General features: G+C 33.6%; 1 protein-coding gene across 1 annotated transcript in view; it reads right to left on the bottom strand.

The window, feature by feature from the left end:
- Positions 1-5084: 5084 nt before the first annotated feature.
- LOC120350015 (zwei Ig domain protein zig-8-like) overlaps positions 5085-19958 on the bottom strand; it is a 64268-nt gene continuing 49394 nt past the window's right edge. Inside the window, exons 5-6 of the mRNA XM_039421960.1 lie at positions 10912-11053; positions 5085-5684 (exon numbers count right to left, since the gene is read on the bottom strand). Of these exons, the coding sequence (XP_039277894.1) occupies positions 10941-11053 (113 nt within the window). The 3' untranslated portion in view covers positions 5085-5684; positions 10912-10940. The remainder of the gene's footprint in view (positions 5685-10911; positions 11054-19958) is intronic.

Genomic DNA, 19958 nt, shown 5'->3' with positions numbered 1-19958 from the left:
CCAACAGGTTAGAGTCCTGGATCCGCACCTGTTGACTGTTGAGTTTGGGCTTTGGGAGAAGATTGTATATATTAGATTGTGCTATCGTTGATTTGGATATGTGAGGTTGGAGTTTTAGTCTGGAGTCCACATTATAGGATTGTCTTTATCATCTGAACGCCTGAATGCACTGTGTAAGCACAGACCCTGAAATAAGTTAGGCCTATGATTCATCAACGTATTACTCCTGTTGTAAAGCATAAGGTACCATTCGAGAAGCAAGCTTCTCTAAATATCATTGATAAGTTTAAAAAATTCTGAGCCACTTTGAATCAACCCGGGTTCGATTTCTGGTTGTTTGGAATTAACCTAGAGGTAGGTTCACTCATTTCTCATCATATCAAACAACAGTGTCGTTCAAGATTATCGTTGGAGTATAAAATAATAGTGATAGAAAGTAGCCTACAGTATTATTCAACTTAATCACATAAAATATTCAGCATTCTCTCTTACCTGGTCGTTTGTTGATTAGAAGAAGGATATTATTTTATAACCTATCAGAGAATCGACAATTATTTTTTGAAGCACCGCCGATTTATCGGCGGTGAAGTTACATTACAATATCATATTATATCATTATTCAAATTGCATTTAATTTATTCTCATTGTTTTCTCATACTCTTTCAAATTCGTTTGCAATGTGAATTAAGGCTGATTTACAAGATTCCAGTGGCTGGCATACCAGTTTGGATATTGATTGGAAGGTCACTGGCAAGCGGCGACTAGCATGCCAGCTTTAAGCAGGTACCTTGTTTAAACGTTGCCAGCTACTGGAACAAGTCGGGCGACTGTTGCCGTTTACACAGTGCCTGCGGCTGGTGCCACAGAGGTTACGCGGTAGAGGGGAAAGCTGGCGCGCCAGTAAAACAAAAATATTTGTTTTGCTGGAAATGCCAGCACTGCTGGCGTGTCCTTGGCTTGCTGGCTTCTCCAGTTACTGGCGTGAGCCGTTTACACAGTGCCAGTCGTTGACATCCAGTGACTGGCTACATCAACTGGCAAGCCGACTGGCACCGTGTAAATCAGCCCTTAGTGTATTATAAGCCAGTAAATATTGTAACATACATAAATAGAGAACTCTCTAATCAATTATCCCTTAATAACAACCCTCTCCAAAAACCTGACATAATATGAGAAGCATGATAAATTATGACTTCAAACGTGTATGAATCCCTTTAACCATTAATACGAATCTATATTCTAATTTATCTGTGGTCTAAGATGAATCCAATGTTAGTTCTCATCATGGCTTAAGAGCTTTTCAACTTAAGTACTTTACTTTCATCAATCTTTCTTTCGAACAAGCATTTGCTCGTTTGGTCTAACTACTGCCTGATAGAAGAATATTGGTCTAGCTTGATTAATGCATTTGCCCATTTTGCTTTGTAATCTTTTACAGTATGCTATCCAGATCTCCATTGGAATTTTATAGTTTTGAAGCAAAATATCATAAATGAATCAAATAAAATTAAATGATAATAATAATCTTTTTCACTATCCATGACGAACTACAGGTAATAATCCGTTTTGAACTATTTTTGATGACACTACAGTCTAATTTTTGAACAAATTATTTATTAAAAACTAGTAATCACATGAGGAGCGCTTTTGGATTTTTTTTAAATCGATTTGAAAAAATCTGAAAGCGCTTCACATGTGAGTACTTATCTTTTAATAACTAATATTCAAAAAATTAGGCCGTAGTGTCGTCAAAACGGATTAAATGATAATATTATAAAATGTACCTACTAACCTGATTTCATATTTTTTGTTGAAAATTGGTCCACACAACATTGAAATGAAACTAACGAATAACAAATAGTTTATTGATCAGAAATAATCATTTGACTGTTTTGGATATTTACAGATAAATTGAATAATAACTTTGACATCTGAAAGTATATATTATTTATACACTACTAATCGACAATACAAATGAAAAAATACATCAAGAATAATTGAAAAAATATACCAAGAACACCTTTATTTGAAACAGCAAGAAGGCTATATTTGAATATAAATAACATGAACAAACAGGCAAGTGAACTATTCAAGTATGGTTTAGTCACACCATGATAATAGGAAGAAAGCTGTGGTACCGTACACATTGAATTAAACCGGTATTATGACTATCATTGAGATGAAATTTTTTTTCTCACTTTGATTACACCATCAATGGTGAAATCTTTGAAGAGTACCTATTAACTTTTTCTTTATTTGAGATGTGGTCCAGCAACTACTTAACACCGTTAAACACTATCTAAAATGAAGAGTGAAAGGAAGTTTTCCACAACAAAAACACACTCTAAAAGTTCCCAAATTTTCATATCGAAGGCACGCTTTTTCTAAATTTTCTTTTCAACAAACTTTTTCTTAAGAAATATAAAGTGAGAGGGGAAATTTGGTGAAGAAAATATTCTCATCATCTCTCATTTATCTCACCAACTGCGATTCAGAGATGTTATTCCGTAATATTTCAATGATTATTAGAAGAACATCATAATTATAATATAACGACAGAGACACATACTATTCTGAATTTTCTGTGAGTCTGAATTATTTTTGTGACTTGAAAATCACTGATTTTTCATCTCTTATGTTCCATCCATACTTTTAACCAACACATTTAATCGGATTCATGAGGTGATAATGATCAGTAAACTCTTTCTGTCTTCAGATCCTTCAAGAGTATGACTAAGTTTATCAATTTATTAAGTAACATCATAGTAGGCCTACCCTTTTTTGAAAAGTTTTTAATATAAAATAACAGATTAAAAACACAATTAATTTGAACACACTTTATTTTATATTAAAAACTTTTCAAAAAAAGGGTAGGCCTACTATGATGTTATTTTATAAATATATAGAATGAGTAGAGCCCTGAATACACACATTTTAACAATTTATTGAGTTTTGAAAAGGACAGAAGTAGTTTTAATAAAATCAACAGTCCTGGTGCCTGTCCTATTATCATTAACAAGAAGACATTATAGTCGTAGGGTCACTATAAAATAAGTTATAAATTGGAAATTGTGTCGTTTTCATAGTAAATATAAGCGGCAATTAGTTATCGTTGTGGGCTGGTTTCTACATTTTGGCACTTCACATTATAAAAGACGAAAATAATCAAAACTAGGTACAAAGAACTTTTTGGAAAATCTCACTTATGGAACATTATTACATCAAATATTTATAACCTTGTTTACAAGACGAGAAATTTAATGTGGAAGCCCTGAATGACAATATGTAACAATGAAAAGAATCTCATCCAGTATCTATTGCTATTTATCAACGTAAATACTGACTTATCAATATAAAGCCATAATATGTGGCTACATGACACTTCCTACGGTGGCGTTTTCTACGAACACATTAAGCGTGGCGTTTCCTATGAACGAATAAATAAAATTCAATCGTGGCGTTTCCTACGAAGAACTGATACCTTTATTTAAATGTATAGATGTTATTTTTCTGCTACTATTCTGTATCTATGGGTGAGAGAGAGAGAGAGTCGGTTGGGAAGTTTATGAGTATTTTTAGAGAATTCTGTCCACTTTGAAACGTTTATGACTAATACTTTATTTACAAATATAGAGCCTACTGTGGTTGGGAAGTCCAAGTGCCGTGCAAGTTGATAGTTTAATACTAATCATATCAAAGCCCGATTTAGAAAATCAATTTCTATTTCTACACTCAATAAGAAGCTAATATTAGTATAATGGATGTACTTATGTACTCCAATATTAGCCATGCTTGATTTTTGTAATTCTTATTTTCATAACTAATAAGTTGTCACAACTGTTGTGATACTGGTCTATTTCTCAAAATATATGTTGCTGCTGGTCGTAAAAGTAACAGAACAGTAATTTAGTAAATTATTAATTGTTTGTAAGATATGCTTTTCCAAGTTACTTTGTAAGGAGTGTCACTACAAGAGAGTTCATTCATCTGCTCCATACAGGAGCATAATGAAAGTAACAGTTAGTGGACTGATAACAGTAACAGATACAAGTTGAGTATAGGTATCAGTTCTTTGTAGGAAATTATAACCAATTGTTCTTATAATTCTTAATATCGAACTTGGCTCGTTATTTATTCATGCATAAACAGACACAATATTCTTATCTTTAAAATGATTGGGGAAGGACTAACAGGCACAGCCCAAAACTGCTTCTTCCCCGAATTTTGATTTATACACTATAAATAGTCCAAAAAGTAGTTTATATGTTCCATACACTTGAATTCAGGTCCAATTTTCAGTCCAAACATTTGAAAACAGAAAAATTATAATTAAGATTGTTTACAAACCAAATTGAATAACAAAATATAACACTCAATAATCACTTGAAACTGTAAAAAAATTATAAACTTTGAAAATTATTATATACTCTAATTCATAATAATTATATAGGCCTACCAAAGACCTTAAAGATGCATCTCTTTAAGGTCTTTGAGACCTACCATGTTATGTCAACAAATCAGATTATTTTGATGAAGTCGATTAACATTTCTAGATAGTATGTCTTGTGATGGAAAGGGCTAAGAGCCTCCCAGCAGCTGAGTGCATCTGCTAAAAAAGTTTTAGGGTTGAAGGATTAAAAGAAAATTGAGTTTTCTTGATGAATTTGGAAACATTGCGAAAATATGTTTTTTTTTATTATGATTATTATTTTTTATTAATTATGGATAATTTTACCTTTCAAACCCTCAAGGTTTCTTCATCTTTTAGGTCGTGTTCATATTTTACAGCTAGCTATATACGTCAGTTATGAATTTCGGGGATGAGATATTTTGATTTTCCACAGACACACTCGCTCACTCATTTCCATTATCCACAGACGACGAAAGTCTCAAAATGTTTTTCCAAGGATAAATTTTATCATTTAAATGTCGTTAAGCGAGTTTTCCTAGGGATGAGACCTAGTGTAATCGAATTTTTAAACCTACTATATTGCAAATTTCATTAAAATCTTTAGAGCCGTTTTCGAGATCCGTTGGACATAAATAACCAAATAACCGTATAACCATATAAATACAGAAATTGCTCGCTTAATATAATAGGATAAAAATCTCTTATAATTGGTTCATAGTACAGTAACTATATAACCATGATTATAGTTCGTAGGAAATGCCACCGTAAGAGACGTGCCATGCTACATATTTTGTGACCAAATACATTCCTGAGTTATAGTAACATTCTCAGAAATACACAGCAATAGAGGAATTAAATTACACTTAGAGGAATGTCTACAAGTCAATTATACTGATGGGAGTGAGATGGATAACATTTTTCTGTGTCAGAAGAAATTTCAACATCCATGTGGAATAAATTTGAATTGCATTTTATAGGAACATAAATTACAATAATAATTATTAAAAACATCGCATGTCAACACTAAATTACGTCGCAGATTTCTCGGTAACAATATAATCGTCTACATGGCGTTTGAAATGTTTCTTATATCACATGTCACTTTCTGATAGAAGTGTCAACTTTCTAGAATAAATTGATCCATTTCCACTATATATTTATAACTCATACGTCAACGATAATGTTCACTTCGCTAGTATCGTTTGCTATATTTCGATCAGGCAGCTGGAGTGAAGTATCTCTGTAGTTTGATCCAGATGCGACGATCCGGCATCTGGAAAATTAGGAAATCCATTAAATTACACAATTATATTGGAGAACTATTGAAAAAATTAGAGAAGTTGGATGAATTATTAGAAATTGCAGTTGACCAACTGATAGAATATCAGTTTCATTTTGATTCATACAGTATACAGAAATATTAGGAAATCCATTAAATTACATCAATTATATTGGAGAACTATTGAAGAAATTGAAGGAGAAAGTTGAAAAATTATTAGAAATTGCAGTTGACCAACTGATAGAATATGAGTTTTTTTTAATGTATGAATTCAGGGCTACTTTCTTGTATTTATGAAATCGAATTATAGTACCCTTTACAATTGATAAAATATTGAAAAAAATAAAAAACAAGAATACAATTACGTATTACGATTACGTTACAATATGTATTCTTGTTTTTTGATATTTTATTAATTTTAAAGGGTACTATTCTATAAATAGTTTTTTTTATTTATACAGTATAGAAAAATTAGGAAATCCATTAAATTACATCAATTGAGGCGGTCTACGTAAAAAGGGCGTATAAGCAAAAACCTTGTTTTGAGAAAACGCCAAAAGAAGATTTTATTCCTGTGTCCTTTTGCTATTGTAATTATTATCCCTGTAATATTAATGAAAATAGATATTATAACTATTTCATAAGTTATTCAATGAGTTTAAAAGTAAATTAGACAAATCAGTCTTCTGTAATAAGTGAAAAAGATATGGTAGTCTATACGCCCTTCTTAGCCAGAACGCATTTTTGATCTAGAAAGGTTTTAAAAAATCAAAGTAAACATGGTTATGATCAAAGTAATTTACCTTTATTTCTACCAATAATTATTTGAAATATATGATGATCAACAAATGTATACTGAATACCAGAACTGAAAATTCTTTTTAGCTACCTATCATAAAAAAATCAAGAGTCTCTCCTCAAACTTGACTTCCATCTATTTAAAAATACATTTTACATTACAAAATAATCAAAGTAAGTGATAAACCATTATCAAGTATAGGAATAATAATTATTTAGAATATAATAATAATAAATAAAACAAATGAGATGACATATTATTTTGATGTTTTCCATGACCAAATAGGCCTACATATTAAACATAATAGTACACACTATAATAATATAAAACAAATGAGATGACATATTATTTTGATGTTTTCCATGACCAAATAGGCCTACATATTAAACATAGTAGTGCACACTATAATAATATTAGAAAAATGAGATGACAGTATATTATTTTAATATTATTAAAAATATAACCGGAACCTCAACTCGAATATCAGCTGTCATAGCCATCTTCAAACAGGTGTACCATCGTCAATTTTCAAGATATTTTAAAAAATCTGGTCTCATTGGATTCACAATAAAATCGAATAGAGCATTCTGCGTAAAAAGGGCGTATGAGCTTATACGCCCTTTTTACGTAGACCGCCTCAATTATATTGGAGAACTATCGAAGAGATTGGAGAAAGCTGGAAGAATTATTAGAAATTGCAGTTGATCAACTGCAGTGAATATTTGAATTGATTGTCATATTAGAAAACTTGGACTCTAATGCTAGATTCTGATAGATTGCCCATACCTAGATTGGAACTGATCATATCTACTGGAAAATGGTCAAATTTAATGCAATAAACAATTACCTACATAGACCTATTGATAGAGTAGACATACAGTCGACTCTACAATAACTGATACAATAATACCTGCTGAAATCAATCGCTTCTGAATAATCTACCCGATGATCTAAATTTTTGTCATCCATAAAAGCACGGAGTAGAAGGAGTAACATTCATTACTTCCATGTATTTTTCTCTATTTTTTGTGATAAAAGACAAATTGATATTTAGCTTTCCAGTATGAGTTTTTTTATACATTGCAGCACCCCCCCCCCTCTTGGAATCAGAATCCAGGCTACCTCTCCCCCGCCCTTGCTCGTAAACCCAAAAAGAGTGTGGTTAGTTTGTCTGTCAACTGCTGCTAACCTTTTTTGGGATCCAGTCTGCGCCTAAATCCCCTGTACACCTCTGTATCTAGATCAACTGAATCAATCAATTATAAATAATAAAAATGGTGTGTGTGTTTTGCCTGCTTTCACTTATAAAGTAGCATGCATGATAGCATATAAACAGTCTTAATTTAAAAAAAAACACCTTTTTGGGACCCAGACTGCATCTAAACCCCCTGTATACACCTCTGTATATACCTCAATATAGAACAACTAGATCAATAAAATTAAAAAAAAAAACCTTTTTTGGGACCCAGACTGCATCTAAACCCCCTGTATACACCTCTGTATATACATCAATATAGAACAACTAGATCAATAAAATTAAAAAAAAAACCTTTTTTGGGACCCAGACTGCATCTTAACATCTCTGTATATACATCAATATAGATAAACTGGATCAATCAAATAAAATAAGCAATGAAGATGGTGCGTGTTTTACCTGCTTTCACTTATAAAGTAGCATGCATGATAGCATAAATGAGAAACAGGATATTTCACTGAAGGTATGAGTTTTAAAAGGATGTTTGTTGCTCGATTAATCCAAAAGGTTGTATTTTGAGGATATGTAGGTAAGCAAAATGCGTGTTTTCGACTGTCGAATGCTGATAAGAAATACAGCGCCGGTAAATCCGGTTTGCACGGCTATTGAACGCGATGCTCTCCTCAGTGACGTCACTAAATCAACCAGTTTCCGGCCACCCTGTTTCCGCAATAACTATGACTGACATCAGTGTGATGCGATTCTGCCGCCTGACCACTGCCACTGTTATCTGCCCTCTGCCATCACCATCAGCACGCTCAAAAAAGCCTCGATATTGGGATGGGAGAGCCATTTAATTGGGCGTTTACAGGGATGAGCAGCAATACCCTATCTACCACCTACAGCTCACCCCATGCTGTCCCACTCGTGTATCAGTGGCAATAAAATTTAAATGGATTGTGTTCAACTGTCCCAACGATCCTTCTTGTTCGGCCCACTTCTACAAAAATAGCTCGCCAGTATTGCTGGTCGAAGCTATGAATAAAGGAGCCGATATCGCCAACATTACTACTCCAACACCAAACAATATTCATCCATTCAAAAATTACTCCATCCACCATTCTCAGTGTTTGTCAATAAATTGAGAGAAAAAAAACACAGAACGGTCAAACTCTTGTAGAGAGTAATAATAATAATCATTATTGTACTTATACCTCATCATCATACACAAATCTAAAACCTCGAATGTAGGATAAAATTAGAATAGTGATTCTATAGTTCAGTTTGTCCTCTCATCAATAAATAAACAAAAGGAAATTCAATATAATTATCCTACTTATTTCACACCTTTTGGCTTGATTTTACGAATTTCGCTTGAATCATAAACTGTGATTATGAATATAGTAGTCTACGGTATATGAATGTAGTGATAGTGGCAAAAATACTGTTCCAGAGAGATTTAATATTACATTTTCATTTATTTTCTTTGAACAACAGTTCTTGAGAGATTAAAGAGTATAATAAACATACAACATGTTGACATGTTGAAAGGCTGTATAAGAGGAGCATCTTACTCACAACCACCATGAGAGAGTGACATCATAACATAAAAGTTATGTGTAGTCTGTAAAGTTCAATTTGTGTTTGAAAAAAAAATATTTTAAGACGATTCAGTCACTAGAACACATACATATCTCAATAATAGCTTAATATGATAGAAATCGATTTACATAATATCACAGAATTCAGCAATTTAACAATACAGTGATACAATTATATTAGTTTTCTCTGTAATACCCTCGATTTGCACAATAATTTATAATCCATCAATCCTTGATGCCACTTTAAAGTGCAGTTCGATTGGGCTTGTATGATCTCCAAATAGCTGTTAAATTGTTTTTCAATTAAATCTATACAACCAATACCTACTATTACTTTGCTATTATTACACCACTTCGTAATAGTAGGTATTGATACAACTCACCACATTCTACAACTGAACTTCTCTCCTATAAGTTTTCTTGGACGTTTAATTTACGCACGGCATTGTGAAATATCAAGCCCATTGATTCTTTCTCTCAACACTAGCCACCTTCAATGGTAGTTGTCCTCTTCTCCGCCAATCTAAATGCTAATCAGAGCCTCCCCATGACCCGTACTTTCTCCATTGCAACCTCGACTATGAGTCTGAATGCGTATCAACTCTCAATCTTAACTGCCTTAATCCACAAGCAGCTTTTCCTTCCCAGAGAACTGCATATTGTTTCTCTTTGTCTATGGAACGATACACAGTGGCTGGCTGCTATTCTTCCATTTCTCTTCCTCCTGGTTTTCTCTTCAGTTTCCTCTTTCCCTATTTCTTTCCATTCGTCAAACTCTTTCGATCAACCCTCCAACTTTTCAAGCTCTTTTTTTGAATCGTGAACGTTATTGAGATAAAGCTCTTTACCTAGGAAGAAGACTACCCTATTCTAAACTTTGGATTCGATTAGAAATACTTTCTATTACTCCATTCTATGAGTATCATTCTAAAGGTCCTTAAGCTGCGTCAATAAAATGATTATTTTTCCGTTCTTATAGATTCTATCAGATTGAACGGAACTTGACAAGCACAAATGTGTATGCTAAGTTTTGTTTAATCTGATAGAATCTATAAGGACGGAAAAATAATCATTTTGTTGAAAACGTTGAAAACGCAGCTTGACAGAATTATGCGCCACAAAAACGCGCGTTCACTTTCCATCAGCTGTTGTTATGCTTATTATATCTGTATTTGTACAGAAACAGTAAGATACAGATATAATCAGCTGATGAAAAGCGAAATGCGCGTGTTTGTTGCGCATAAGTCTGTACGCACCTTATTATATTTTTTGATAAAATTCTTCGAGTTGAATGAACAATAAAGAAACTGTTATAACTTGAGATGTGAACTCGTTTCAGTGAACTATTGGCTCTGCTGTGTTTTTTATTGTCTTCCTTTTGATTAGACTAGGTATATATTGAGTCTGATTGAACAATGTCAAGAACAATTTATCACACTATAGTGATTCGATTCGGAATATTTTGTTCATATTGAGTGGATAAATAATTTGACTTCACAGCAACTGCAAACCAATGAGTTGATGATAACTCTCGTTTCAAGGATGTGAACAAGTACTTTGTAGGCCTACGCTACTTGTTTGAGACGTAACTACAATTATTTTATTTGAAACATGTAGCCGTTTTACCTGTTGGGTTGAGAGGATGACTAGATGTGTCACCGGAACACTGCAAAGAAGCAAGAAATAACGATAAGCCAGAAAGCCACGATGCAAGGCGCTATGATCGTCCCTGAACTTCCATCTTGTACTGCTGCTGGAAGTTCACCGGCTGAAAAAGAGAGAAAATATCAAGAATGATAAAGTGAAATCTGCATCTAAAAGTTTCCTGCATTGTATGGAAGATTGAAGAATAATTCAGTTTAGAATTAGTGATTTAATAATAATTTAGTGTAAAATTGTATAAAGCTTAGACTTTTCAGGCCGAAACACACGAGTCATTTTTTCAGGCAGGGCACAACAGGACAGGAAGCTCTCCGATTGGCTGATTGAGCTGGCGAATCAAAAATCGGAGAGCTTCCTGTCCTGTCATGCAATGCCTAATCACCTCGTTCCGACCCCTACATTGTGGATTATCACTCTTAGGTAATGTTATAGATATGGGAGAATGTTAAATTTATTTTTTTCCCAAGGATTATGGATTAAATTCACTGTGAAATAACTAGAATACAACTGCTATATTGATGATTCTCATATTGATCATCTGTTTTTTCTTATAGGTTATTCTGCATAATTGTAGATTCATATTGTATTTTTGTTGAGATTACATTAACATTATTTATGGAAGAATTCTTCAACTATTATTAACAATCACCAACAACTTAGTAGTTACATAAAAAAAATATAAAAATGGCATTAATGTCCGAAACATGTTGTGATAATAGTTATTTGTATATCTAGAGTGAAAAGTACTGTTTTTTCTTCCTGAGGGAAAAGTTTGAAGCCCGAGGCGAAGCCGAGGGCAACAATTTCCCTGAGGGAGAAAAAACATTTCTCACTCATGATGTACACAACATTTTTCCTCCACCTACATTTTTATAAAAACTTGAAATAAAATAATTTTTAAAAACGTACGTGACCAAACAACGTGTTACAACATAATCTAAAAAGTAAACAGAAACAGCTGGCTTGTAATCACAGTTCTCCGCCGACAGCGCTATCTGTCGGCAAAAGTTGTAACAACAATGGCCACCACAGCTACAGCTATGATGAAGTTCCCGTTTCAAATTGTTAATGAGGAATATTCGTTGGCTGGTTTTTTGGATAGCATAGAATAAATTTTTTTCACTTTTTGAGTATAGTGATATGAAGTTTGTAATAATTTTAGCATACAAACATAAATTTCATAAATAATTGATCAAATGTCTGGTTGAGGTATTGAATTTAGTTGGTTTAATGTATACTGTAGAATAATGGTTAGGTATAATGTAGAGTTGGTTTACTCTATATGCTTCCTCATCTAAGCTTAGACCTTCTAACCTATTACAATGTAAGCTTTTAAAATAGAGATGCTTCCCATGTTATTTAAATGGAGTCACTTTTACTCCCTAGGGAGTTTTTCTGTTTTTTTACTACCGAGAACGAAAAAGTGACACTTTAGTATTATGTTTCAGGGAGTAAAGTAAGTACTTTGGACAGTAGGTGGAAGAAAAATAATTTAAAAGGGTACTGATATTTGTATTTCTATTTACATTAAAAGTAGCCCTAAAGAAAAAAGACAATAGTTGTTACATTTACACGTAAATACTACAAGTAGTTACATTTACACGAAATTAGTACTTACAAGTTACAACTACTCAACATCACTTCAACAAAATAAATTGTACTGATGGACACACCAGTCCATCAGGATTTCTAGACAAAATTAACAATCAAGTGTAACTTCTGTATAAGATTATTTCACTAGAGTGGAAACACAATCTACACTTCAAAACCAGACTACACAGTTTCATTAAAGGAAAAAGATGGTCATAAATGTCGAGTTTGTGGATTGTACTGCAGTTTAATGTGCATTCAGTCTGCGACACGGCGACGGTGGCATAGTGGTGATGGAGAAGAGGCGGTGATTATACTGTTTAGTTGGATATCACCGCCCAGGGACGAATTTCATCCAGCCTGCATTGTTATGCACCGCTGAGCATGCCGCATATTATGTGTGTGCTCTTCGCTAATACAATTATATTATGTGGATTGAATGGATACTCATCAATGGTACGCAACTTGAATGCATGGACCCGATTCTATAAAACAAAGACTAAAGGCTGTCAGCTTGTTACATGGATGCTTGACATTAGTCCCCTTTGCTCGGAATTATTCTCTGATGAATTATATTGTATGAGATTGTTGATTTAATAGATTATTCCCGAACAATATTTGTCATTGCTGAAACTTGCCAATTTCAATCCATTTTCAAATCTTAACGCACCTGTTTAATGAGAACTAAGCAAAAGTCTTCAGAAAAAATCTGGTGTGGCGCACTCACACAACTTTCCTTGCCGTTATGAAAATTGATCAACTGACGCTAGTGTTCCCGCGCATATCAAATCTACTATTCTAAGATCTGAGACTGCTGGTGACAGAACAATAGCGCTGCAGACACACGTGGTCTGCTATCTCTTCATAGTGAATGATTCAATAGAATCAACAGTTGCCAACAGTTTGCAATTGAATAATCTTATTTTCTCGCATTTCTAGCTTATTTTCAATTTTAGGTGAAAATGTTACTCAACATTAATTGTATAGATTTTTATGCTCAATCTTTTCGACTTGAATTTTTTTGTTTAAATTGTATCTGAAGCCTGATAATTGGGAATCTAAAATCCAACTTTGCATATATGGGGCGGAGCACCTGAAATTTTTACAGATATGGGACTTGTGGAAGTTCATAGAGCTTATCAATGACTATTTTAGGTATAAATTTGATCAGAATCGTTGGAGTCGTTTTCGAGAGAATTGCTGTTTTTGACAGAATTTTCGCAATTTTAACCGCCATCTTGAATTGCATTTGATCGAAATTGTTCGTATCGGATCCTTATATTGTAAGGACCTTAAGTTCCGAATTCCAAGTCATTCCGTTAATTGGACGATGAGATATCGTGTACACAGACGCACATACACACACACACACACACACACACACACACACACACACACACACCACACACACACACACACACACACACACACACACACACACACACACACCACACACACACACACACACACACACACACCACACACACACACACACATACAGACCAATACCCAAAAACCACTTCTTTGGACTCAGGGAAACCTTGAAACGTATAGAAATTTAGAAATTGGGGTAACTTAATTTTTTTTGGAAAGCAATACTTTGCTTACCTATTGTAATAGGGCAAGAAAAGTATAAATATCAACCTGTGAGAGTTGTATCAAATAAAATTATCATGCTATATGGTCATAATTTATCTCACAATCATTACTGTATTTGATGAAACAAAGTAAGAACACAATCTCTTAGCGTAATAGAACTTAAAATGCTTGTAAATGTAGCCTACAAATAATGAACAGAATTTATTCTATTCATAAGGTGAATCTCATTCACAAGTATTATTTTTATCAATGAATGGAACTGTAATGATCCTCTCAGTATTATTTGTTGTATTATTAAATAATAGTCAACAAACGTGCTATGGAGTAACTATTTTTTTGTAATTTACTGTTTATAGAGACTCCCATTATAGTATTGATATAACAAACATATTATAAATTATTGTATGGTACTTTCTATTGTCATTTGATTGGTAAAAAGTGTAACTATTGTGTTCTACAATTTATTGTCTTGATGAAATAAACATCTATTCTATTCTATTCTTTGAACTTTTCCCACCAGGATCTCTGCAGTACGATTCAGCAGTAAAATCAAGTTACAGGTGGAAATAAATTAGGAATTGCATTTGTTAAAATGAAAATTCATGAATAATTATTATTAAACGAAAATCCTAATTGAATGCTGTAAATCACCTTCGAAGACTTCTGCTACTGCAAATATTGACAACGTGGTTAACAGCTAGATGGCAATTCGATTTGCACTACTATACAAAAAGTTATTTGTCGAATTTTCCATCTGACCCTGTTGTCAATATTTTCAGTAGCAGAAGTCTTTGATGCTACAACATTAGTAGCAGGGGAAGTCTTTGCTTTCCCCAACATTAGGGTGATTTACAGCATTTAATTGGGGTCTTCGTTTAATAATAATTGAAATCAAGTTCACTAGGAGTTCAATAGGTTAATGACATGTTCTTCAAAGATTGTGAGAATTTTTAGAGATACTCAATAAAAATGATAGAATGAAGTAATAGAACGCTCTTACAAATAATGAGGAATGATTCCCACAGTTGGAGATACTTCATAAATAAGCTACTCACAGCTTTGAGTGCTTTATGAGTGCTTTGATAAGCTAGACGTCCTGTGGATAGCTTGAAAACTATCTGAATTTTTGTATTTTGAATCTATCTGTATATTAGTTATTTATAGTATTCTACTAAGTGTTTTCTTGAATGAGTTTCAACGCTAAATGAATCAATTTTCTATGGATCATAAAATTTTGATAGTGAAAGAGACTATTATCTCTAGGTTTGTCGGATGTTGATAGATTCTGTGTGGAGAAGCACTGGGACTAGGACCGTTCAGCACTTTGGTGAACTGAAAAATGCATACGGTTGGAAAGAATTGAAAATGCCAGCTCAGCAGCGACCTAATGCATTTCGGCCACCGGCTGACGTCATCAGCCACCTCCGCTGGGAACAATTAGCGGCAGACCGATGCCGATGCCACTGACCGACGCCTCTAATTGGGCACAGCACGGAGAGAGCAATACCCTTGTATGCCCCTTGCAGACACTGTTTCCAATTCAAGTCTTGTGATCTTCAGAACAGACACTCCTGTTTGCAATCTCATCTCTCGTCATCAGGTCAAATTTTCGACATAGATGCTCGGCAAACATGTTTGTTGAGGAGCTCAGGGACAAACATTTTAAAAAGTTTGGTCAATCAAAGTTTGTCAAACAAAAAATTACTGTTTTTCCAAACATTTTTCAGTGTTTGCTGTAAAATATAAAACCTGTACTCCTCAATTACAATATTTTGTTCCGTGATGCGTCCACACTGGCCTCGGGCAAACATTGTTTGTCAAACATGATAAAATTTACCCAAAATGTTTCAACAAACATGTTTGTCGAACATTTGTTCAGTGTGGACACGGCTTAACCCTCGCACAAGCCTATAGCAGAGAACATTTTTAGATTGATTCATTCTCTGCCAAGAGCTTATGTAGGCATCATCTTCAGCAAAAGAGTCAATGTCATGTGACACCAAATATGAATTTATCTGAATGTTTTGTGCGAGTCGTATTTGGGAGACTGCTGAGGTTAAAATTCCAAGGACAAGATTCTAATAAGAGGAGTGTAGCGAGTACGGTTATGTAGAAAAAGTGATATACGTACTAGCAATTTTAAATGGTATTTCTCCAATTCAATTTGCATATTGGAATAAGCATCTTGACCTGGACAAAATGATAATAATGTCGGTAATGGTAATGATAGTACTCTGAGAACTGGAAGCGTGGACTGAGTTCCATTAGATAGATTGAACCTTCTCATTTGAAAGCTGTATGTTCAAATGCTCTACACTCAGCTCCACAACATATCGATAGTATTGCTCTGTGGTTCTGTATCAGTGGTATTATTATTCTGTTAGATTCAATTAAGATCTAGTTCTGTTAATTGATATGACTATTTCACTGAATGAATTGCAAGATACAAATGAATGGGACGAACTTAATCATTTGGTAAATAATGATAAGATGGAGAAGATATGTTATATTTTTAAGAATCAAGATAGAAATTGTTGAATTTAGTTTATTTCTGCTAATGTGTGGACAGTAAGAATCTGCCGGTGGTCAATGAAAGAAACATTGAATAAGTCTCCTACTAGTAATCAAGAAAACAATCGATGAATATAGCATTTTGGGTGTTCTCATTCTCAATTACTTGAAATATCAACCCCATTTCCCAAGATTCAATATCTCTGGAAAATTACAGATAACTTTCTTCATTTTCAATTCTCCTCCGCTAGTCAGCTTTTCTATTATTCGAGTTGTAGGCCTAATTGTTGGACTGACCACTTCTTCCATGACCCTGTCATTTGGAAGAGACGTTTAAAGTTGAAAACCTATCCATATATAATTTGTGTATAGCTTAATATATGACCTACGAATATAACTAGGTGAATTTGTACATTACAGAATACCACCAAGCTAAGAAATACATGGTTATTACTAGTACCTAGTTACATTACTTTCTATATTTTAATAACAATTAAAACAGGAAAACACGATACAGATAGATTGAAAACATTTAGAAACTTACATTATTTTCGGAAATTTTCGGTGGCTCTGCCATCCTTCCTCAAGTCGAGCAGTGCTTTTTTCGAAAATTTCCGAAAATAATGTAAGTTTCTAAGTGTTTTTAATCTATCTTTATCGTGTTTTCCTGTTTTAATTAATATTATAAAACTGTAAAGTGTTCTCTGTTATGTGCTACAAATGATTTTCTATATTATTTTAAGATATTCTCAAAGTAGAACTATATATAGATTATTTTCCCTTCATTCTCCCATATAATACAAGTCACAAAATTGAAATTAACAACTTAATGCCGTAATTTTTGTTCATTTTATAAAGTTATTTTTTTTTTCTACTGTGTGGGCAGTAAGAATCATCTGGTGGTCAGTGGAAGAAATATTGAAAGCGGCAAGAAATAAAAGTTAGTTAAGAGAATCTGAATAATTGATACATTGTTCCAGAATGTCTATTGCCATCAACCTCTTTGCCCATTTAACATATTGTCTATTGTGCATTTTCCAACACATTGTTCGAAGTGACCGAAGTTTATAAATGAATTGAAAATTTCATGTCAAATTCAGCTCTGTGAATATGTGAGACATTGTAGAATTCATAAACAACAAATATCACTAAAAATAGTTGAATACAAATATCTACCACTACAAATTAAAAGAAAACCACTACATTATAAATAAATATCACTAAAAATATTTCATTTTCCATTTTATATTGTATTTTACTTTTTTATAACCATTGTAATTATTTTAATCAGGTTTTTGGGAAAAATAAAAATTTGAATACACGATTTTTGCATGTAGGTTCTCAATCAAAGAGTCTCACACTACAGATAGGATAAAATGTGTCATGAAACAAACCCAATCGGGACACAACACAGAGCGTTATCCAGAGCAGCACCCACTGTTACTGGGTCATGCATTCACATGTCCAATCCATTGCTGTGAATCGACCAAAATTATTCACCGATGCCATAAACTAAATCCACAAAAGCATCGAATTCCTATATGCAGAATAGAAGAATCAGAGTTTGGTCGTCACACTTGCAAATCGGCCAACATTCCTTCAACACGAATTATCAGGAATTTGATGCGCACGCACGCACCGACACCAGTAGTATAGCGCATCAGCCTGACCATAAATCAATCACTGAGTGTGCTCCAATGACTGCATACTAATCTCCACATTCAAAGCATTGATGAATGCTCAAAGGTATTACGTATACACGTGTTGTTTTTGTTTTATTCTTTTATTCCACTACATTTCCAAGTATGATGCTTGTACCAAATAATGAAAAATACAAAGAATGAAGATAATTGATTATTTTCCTCCAATTCACTGTGTCTCAAATATAATAGAAATGAATATGCAAACTTTGGGGAGATATGGACATTTTTCAAAATTTTCCTTTCACACCTGCTTAATACACACTGTAGAGCCTAGTTTACACATCGCCAATTGGCGATATACATACAATATTATCATAGTCACCTCTAATACAGAGGTGGCTATGATAATATTGTATGTATATCGCCAATTGGCGATGTGTAAACTAGGCTCTACAGTGTGTATTAAGCAGGTGTGAAAGGAAGATTTTGAAAAATGTCATAGCCACTATTATCATAGCCACCTCTGTATTAGAGGTGACTATGATATTATTGTCAAAAGATAACTGTCTCGCCAATTGGCGATGTGTAAACTAGGCCTATAGTTAGTAGCTGTGGGTGCCAATATTCTAGAAAGTATTGTATTCCATTCACATACGTCTCGAAGATTTTTCAGCCGTAGTTTGGACTGATAATTCCTCTAATTTGATCAAAGTTACTTTTATTACTTTGAATAGAAGATTAATATAGTTTATTTGTGAGAACAGTTACACTTTTTCAATAAGGATTGATTGACTATCAATCGTGGAATACATTATTGGACTAACTTGCTTTTTATTCCAATTGCTCATGAGAACTTCCTCAAATTTCCGATGCCGAATTGTTCAAGAAACCATGTATATGGTGATAATCGGAAGTGGAAAGTGATGTTCCATTTCAGGAATGAATTTCTCCATAAGCATTGGAGTTCAAGGCTGAAGAAAATGTTGAATTTTTGCATGTCAATGGGAAAGGCAGACATTTTAAAGATTCAGAAGCAAGAGAAATAACTAGGATAATGAAAAATCAACTAATGTCTGGAGTCTGGTTCAAGAAAACAGATCCATTTAAGCCAGTACAACACCACTAAATTTAGTCTCATCTTAGTAGTAGTTCAGTTATTAGCTTCTTGTTATTTTACTTTTGAATTTGACCTTGGCTTTCCCCTTTGAATAAACTTTTCTATCTTTATTTTCCTATGTATCTTCATTTCGTGCTATCTGGTTTTCAAATAGTACATATTATATGTATGGTATATATTATGTATATTTTCATTCATTTTCTACCATATTATCATTCATTTGGTTTTGTTAGTCACCTAGAATCCCTTCATTGGTTGTTGTGCAACGACTCTCATGACCATATTTGAGATCCTTGGGCGTGCCTTGTCTCGGCTAATTGCGGTGGAACTCAGCCTTTATCGGTCGACAGCTAATGGCCAATCGTAGGGCTTCACCCCCACTATATATCCTGCTGCTCAGTGTCGCATTCGCTTTCAGAATACTAATGGTGCTACAGCCGAAAATATTATCTCAAATTGTTCTAATAAACCGGTGGTTTTGAAACATCAAGTCGTTCTCATTCAACATACATAGAATATAATGGAATAGAAATATATCATACAAAATTCTT

This window comes from Nilaparvata lugens, chromosome 2, assembly GCF_014356525.2.
Source record: "Nilaparvata lugens isolate BPH chromosome 2, ASM1435652v1, whole genome shotgun sequence".
NCBI classification, from domain to species: Eukaryota; Metazoa; Arthropoda; class Insecta; order Hemiptera; family Delphacidae; genus Nilaparvata; species Nilaparvata lugens.
Note: the sequence above shows the minus strand (reverse complement) of the source record. Positions and strands in the feature narration are given on the sequence as shown.